Source organism: Lycium barbarum, chromosome 4 (assembly GCF_019175385.1).
Source record: "Lycium barbarum isolate Lr01 chromosome 4, ASM1917538v2, whole genome shotgun sequence".
NCBI classification, from domain to species: domain Eukaryota; kingdom Viridiplantae; phylum Streptophyta; class Magnoliopsida; order Solanales; family Solanaceae; genus Lycium; species Lycium barbarum.
Window position 1 is genome coordinate 12,235,192 of NC_083340.1, and position 5,887 is coordinate 12,241,078.

General features: G+C 35.8%; 1 protein-coding gene and 1 long non-coding RNA gene across 2 annotated transcripts; one reads left to right on the top strand and one right to left on the bottom strand.

The window, feature by feature from the left end:
• Positions 1–207: 207 nt before the first annotated feature.
• On the bottom strand, positions 208–3,022 carry LOC132635222 (uncharacterized). Its single transcript, XR_009580470.1, has 3 exons — positions 1,458–3,022; positions 1,319–1,382; positions 208–821 (listed from the first exon to the last, which is right to left on the bottom strand). It is a non-coding gene; the product is annotated as an uncharacterized LOC132635222 (long non-coding RNA).
• A 450-nt stretch (positions 3,023–3,472) lies between these two features.
• LOC132635221 (exocyst complex component EXO70B1) lies at positions 3,473–5,658 on the top strand. Its single transcript, XM_060351515.1, has one exon. The coding sequence runs from the start codon at positions 3,618–3,620 to the stop codon at positions 5,442–5,444; it is 1,827 nt and encodes a 608-aa protein (XP_060207498.1). The 5' UTR covers positions 3,473–3,617; the 3' UTR covers positions 5,445–5,658.
• The last annotated feature ends 229 nt before the right edge of the window (positions 5,659–5,887 follow it).

The following is a 5,887-nucleotide window of genomic DNA, read 5'->3' on the forward strand; positions in this document are numbered from 1 at the left end:
GTGGATGGAAGTTCTACATACCTTAATTGCTCCAAAACTTGAATTAAAAACTTGAGTTTTGGAGAAGATTTCCTAAATCTTGATTCTTGAACCTTGAGATAGGTTTTCTTGGAAACCCTAGTTTAGGAATGATGATTTCTTGTTTAGATTACAAGGATATGTATAATAATTGAGTTGGAATAATTAGAGTAGTCTTACCTTGGTGTTCTTGATGATGGAGGAGGGTAGGAGGTCATTCTAGGGCTTGAAGGAATGAAAAATAATGATTTGAACTGATATGGATGAATATATACTGTTCTGGAAAATTGAAATTTCCGCCTAGTTAAATACTGGCCGTATTTTGAAATACGAACTGCATTGCGTCTCTTCAGTAAAATGGTCATAACTCTTTGCACAGATGTCCGTTTGACCCCCATAATATACCGTTGGAAAGTTATTTCAAAGCTCTACAACTTTCATCAAGGAAGTTTTTCCAAATTCCAAATACGTTTTGAAACACGGGCCGTATTTTGAAATACGGTCCGTATTTAATCATTTGATATCCAAATGTCAAATTCCAGAATGCTCAGAAATCCTTGGTACCAGTTTGCGACTTGAATTACGGCCCGTATATTGAAATACGGTCACTGTTCATGGGCGTAAACCCCTATCTTACAACTGAATAGGGAATTTTCAATTCCCACATTCTTTATCGAATTTTCTAAGTCTAGGATCATGATTAAAGCTTAGGTTAAAGGTACGGGGTGTTAAGCACATTACTGATGCCCTTAATCCGATTATCAACTCAGTCCGCAGTTTGGTGATGAGATATTTTGCTCTTCCTAAGCCAGCATAGTGGTAGAAGGTTTTGTTAGTACTTTCAAAAATCAACCAAGCACCAACAATACAACACAAATTGACATGATTACCAAACCAACTAAAATAACAGAAAAATTCAAAGCGAAAACTATGTTCGTCATTTACAATAAGAATCTGAAACCAAAGCTTTTATCCGGAATGAAGCTCAACATAAATTATTACGGTGGCAGTAAATTAACAGAATTATATCTACATAACTTGTAACTTACGGTTCAACCAAAAATGGATAAATTGATTAAAAAAGAACACCAGAAGTAATCTAAACGCATTGTCGTTGGAAGATGTATTTGGAGGAAAGGCTTCATCAACCCGCCAAAGCCACATTGTGATGTTCAACTTCAAAAATTTGCCCCCTACCTAATTCAATTAATTTTTACTCTCCTGGGAAACAAAAAAGGCTACTCTCCTGGATTTACTTCGAAAAGAAACAATTTTGCGAACAATGATAGTGAGACTTTACCATTCTTCTAAGAAACTAGAAAGATTTTTGTTTCCGGTGGCGCATGCTTAAGCAAATCCACTTCCTACAGTTGAAAAACATAAATTAGGATAAAAACGTAGACAATAATTAGTGGAACCACAGAGAATGGAGAGGGAACCTGATAATCAATACCAATCATCTACCTGTGCTGAATGAAAGATGTAAAGAACACATAAGTTAGTCAAAGGAGGTCAAGCGTGATAATGAATATTATATTTACACACAGGAAAATAGCAGATACATTTCAGGCTAATATATTCAAGAGCATTAATAAGGTCAGGTCAAGAATGAAGTATTTTTTATTTCAGAAATCCAAGACCAACAACTAACATATTCAGTATAGAGTAGAATGTACGTAGAATTTGGAGAAGATAGAGTGTACGCGATTTATTCTTACCTCATAGAGATAGAGAGGTTCTTTCCAATATGACCCTCGGCTCAACAACAACATAATCAGTATAATCCAACCAAATGAAATTCGGGAGAAAAGGACAAAAATGGTCCCTTAACTATGATAGTAGGTTCAAAATAGTCCCTTAACAATGCACTTAACAGTTTTAGTCCTTTAAGTTTGTTACAAGTTAACAAAAACGGTCCCTTAACTATGAGAGTAGGTTCAAAATAGTCCCTTAACTATGCACTTAACGGTTTTGGTCCTTTAAGTTTGCCATAAGTTGACAGTTTTAGTCTCGACAAAATATTCATCGAACTCTATTGGTTAGATTTGACGAGAACTATGAAAAAAAGAGAAAAATTAGTGAGAACTCTAGATCGATCAAATAACTCGGGACAAAACCGACGGACGTTAGTCGGTTATAGAAAAAAACTGAGGAAAAACCTACAGACTTGATAATGTCAAAAAATAGTGTCTCGGAGCACAAAGACCGACAGATTCTGTCGATTAAAATCGAGGGAGTCCATTCGCTAAGTAAAATACACTAGATTCGTTTTTACTGAAAACTAGAGAAAACTAAATACTTCCAGTGTAGTGGTTCTTTTTTAAAAAAAAAAATAGTTTCCGCGCATTTTTTCTCAAAAATAACCGATGGACTTCCGTTGGTTTTCGTAAAAAACAATAAAAATTAAAAAAAAAAATAGTGTCCCTCGATTTTATCCATCGTTTTCCGTCCATCGTTTTTTTTGCTTGTTTTTGGTAGTGACAACTTTTTTAGTTTTTGCTATTTCTAAAGTCTAGTGTATTTTATTTAGTCGATGGAGTCCCTCAGTTTTAATCGATAGAGTACGTCGGTCTTTGTGTTTCGAGACACCATTTTTTGACATTATCAAACCGTTAAGCATACTTAAGGGACTATTTTTAACCAACCCTCATAGTTAAGGGACCATTTTGTCAACTTATGACAAATAAAGGACCAAAACCGTTAAGTTCATAGTTAAGGGACTATTTTGAATCTACTCTCATAGTTAAGAGACCATTTTTGTTAACTTGTAACAAACTTAAAGGACTAAAACCGTTAAGTGTATAGTTAAGGGACTATTTTGAACCTACTATCATAGTTAGGAGACCATTTTTATCTTTTTCTTGAAATTCGGGGAGAGTAGAATATACGCGAACTATAACAAAGTGAAAGAAACAATCATATAGTGCGATAATAAACAAATCTAAAAAAGATACCGATATTCCTAGTACGGAAAAGAAAACCGTGCAAGCAACCTACTAACATAAATTACCTCAACTGAGATCGTCGATACCGAGGTTGTCTCTGATTATTGCTCATCTTTTGACTGTTGAAGCAGAAAAGAGATGAAGATAAAAGCATCCAACGCCGAAAGAAAAAGAAAAAGAAGAAGAAAAGAAAAAAAGACACAAATAATACTCCCTCATTTCAATTTACGTGAATTCATTAACTGGGCATACAATTTTAAAAAGTAAAAAAGACTTTTAAAATTATGATATAAAATGAGTCATATATATTTTATGTGATGATAAATTATTTTTAAATATAAAAAAAATCTTTTTTCTTTTTGCACAAACTGATAAAAGAAATGAATTTACATAAATTAAAACAGATGGAGTAACAAATAAGTAAAGAGAGAAATAGTCAATTGCTTTTAATACGTAACTTTCTCTTTAATTTAATACTTTCAGCTGTATTTCACCGACAAAAGCGCGTATTCCTATGACTTTCCTGTTGGTCCCACACTCTTCTCTTTTCCCTATCCCTTCTTCACATTTTTCTAAAAAAAAAAGAGAGATTAAAAAAACAAACCCATTTGGAAAACGGAAAACCCAATTGCAGAAGCATTTTCAATTGTAACCATGGCTGAAAATGGTGAAGAAAAACTCATAGCTGTAGCTCGTCATATTGCTAAAACCCTCGGTCATACTGATACTATGACTGATGATATCCTTCAAATCTTCTCTAATTTCGATAATCGTCTTCGTGAAAAACTAACTGATGATCAAGATCAACTACCCAATGCCAATTCACTTGAACGTACCCTTAAATCTCTTCATCGTCAGATCTCTCGTTACGTCTCCACTGAACATCCCATATGGTCCGACTCAGCTGATTCCGCCACCTCCTTCCTTCATTCCATTGACGAATTGATATCCACAATTCGTGAATGGAATAACGACAAATCTGTTTCTGTTTCTACTTTTCTTGATAAAGCTGAGGATTTACTTCAACAAGCTATGTTCCGTTTAGAAGATGAGTTCGCAACGCTCCTGATGCAGCAACGCGCTTCTGAGCCCGTGGATCTCACGCGCGACGAAAACTACGATTCAGATTCGGATGATTTTAGTACTGATGAGATTCCTACAGCACTTCCTGTAACTGATTACGATATCCTTATTGAAGCCTTACCAGCTGGAATTATAGGCGATTTACATGAGATAGCTAAGAGAATGGTGGTTGCTGGGTATGGTAAAGAGTGTTCGCGCGCGTATAGCGCGTGTAGAAGAGAGTTTTTGGAAGAGAGTTTGAGTAGATTAGGTTTACAGAAGAAGCTAAGTATTGATGAAGTGCAGAAAATGCAGTGGAATGATCTTGAAGACGAGATTGAAAAATGGGTCAAAGCGGTCAACGCATCGTTAAGGATATTGTTGCCAAGTGAACGGCGTTTATGTGATCGTGTTTTCTTCGGATTGACATCGGTTTGTGATGTGTCATTTATGGAAGTTTCTAGAAGTTGTACGGTTCAGTTACTGAATTTTGCTGATGCTATTGCTATTTCAAGTCGGGCACCTGAGAGGCTTTTTAAAGTGTTGGATGTTTATGAGGCGCTTAGGGATTTGATGCCTGAATTTGAAGTGTTGTTTTCGGATTCTCAATATTGTGTGTTGTTGAGGAATGAAGCGTTGGCGATATGGAGAAGATTAGGTGAGGCTATTAGAGGGTTATTTATGGAATTAGAGAATTTGATTCGTCGTGATCCTGCTAAGGGGCCTGTTCCAGGTGGGGGGTTACATCCGATAACTCGATATGTAATGAATTATCTACGTGCAGCTTGTCGATCACGGATTACTCTTCAACAGGTTTTTGAGGAAATGGATGATGATAGAGCACTTTCGTCGTCGTCTTCCTTGGCTGTTCAAATGGCATGGATTATGGAGTTACTTGAGAGTAATCTTGAAGCAAAAGCGAAGACTTACAAGGATTCTGCTTTGTTGGCTGTTTTTATGATGAATAATGAAAGATATATTGTTCATAAGGTTAAAGATAGTGAGTTGGGATTGCTTTTAGGTGATGATTGGATAAGAAAACATGCAGCCAAAGTTAAGCAGTATCATGTAAATTATCAAAGAAGTTCGTGGAGTAAAGTTTTGGGAGCTCTCAAGAATGATAATAATAGTAACAATAATGGTATGTCACCTACGAGGTCTTTGAAAGAAAAGCTTAAGTTATTCAATTCATACTTTGAGGAGATATGTAAAACTCAATCGACTTGGATAATCTTTGATGAGCAACTGAAGGAGGATATAAGGAATTCTGTAGCAGGGGCTTTGTCTCCAGCATACCGCAACTTTATTGCAAGGTTGCACGATACGGGGAGGCACACAGAGAGGCATATCAAGTTTAGTGTGGAGGATCTTGAAGCTCGAATTGCTGACTTGTTTCGGGGCAGCACTGGGAGGAAGTGATCATTGCATCTCTTGTACCATATATGTACGCTTAGTTTAGCTGTTAGAAATTGTTTTTGTATGTTCATGTACTGCTGGTAATTATACAAGAAAACTGCTGGAATGTAGTGCCATTATCTTAGGTGTGATTAGTTTGTTTGAATAGCTTGTTTGTGTTAAAAACTTTGTGGCTGTATTACTAGTTTCAGAAATGAACATAAACTTTGGGCGTCCACCTCTATTGCACTCTTTAGCAATAAATTAAAACCAAAGCTTCCTTCAGGGAAAATTCTGACACTTGAATACTAGTACGTAATAAGATAAATTATTGTTAGATTAGTATCAGTTCTTCTTGAGAAGTCTTATCAAAAGAATGAAACAGAACTGCATTTTATAATATTCTGATCCTTTCTTCACTTATGTTGCTCGGACTCTTCAAAGATACCGCCTGTTGGAACCATAGT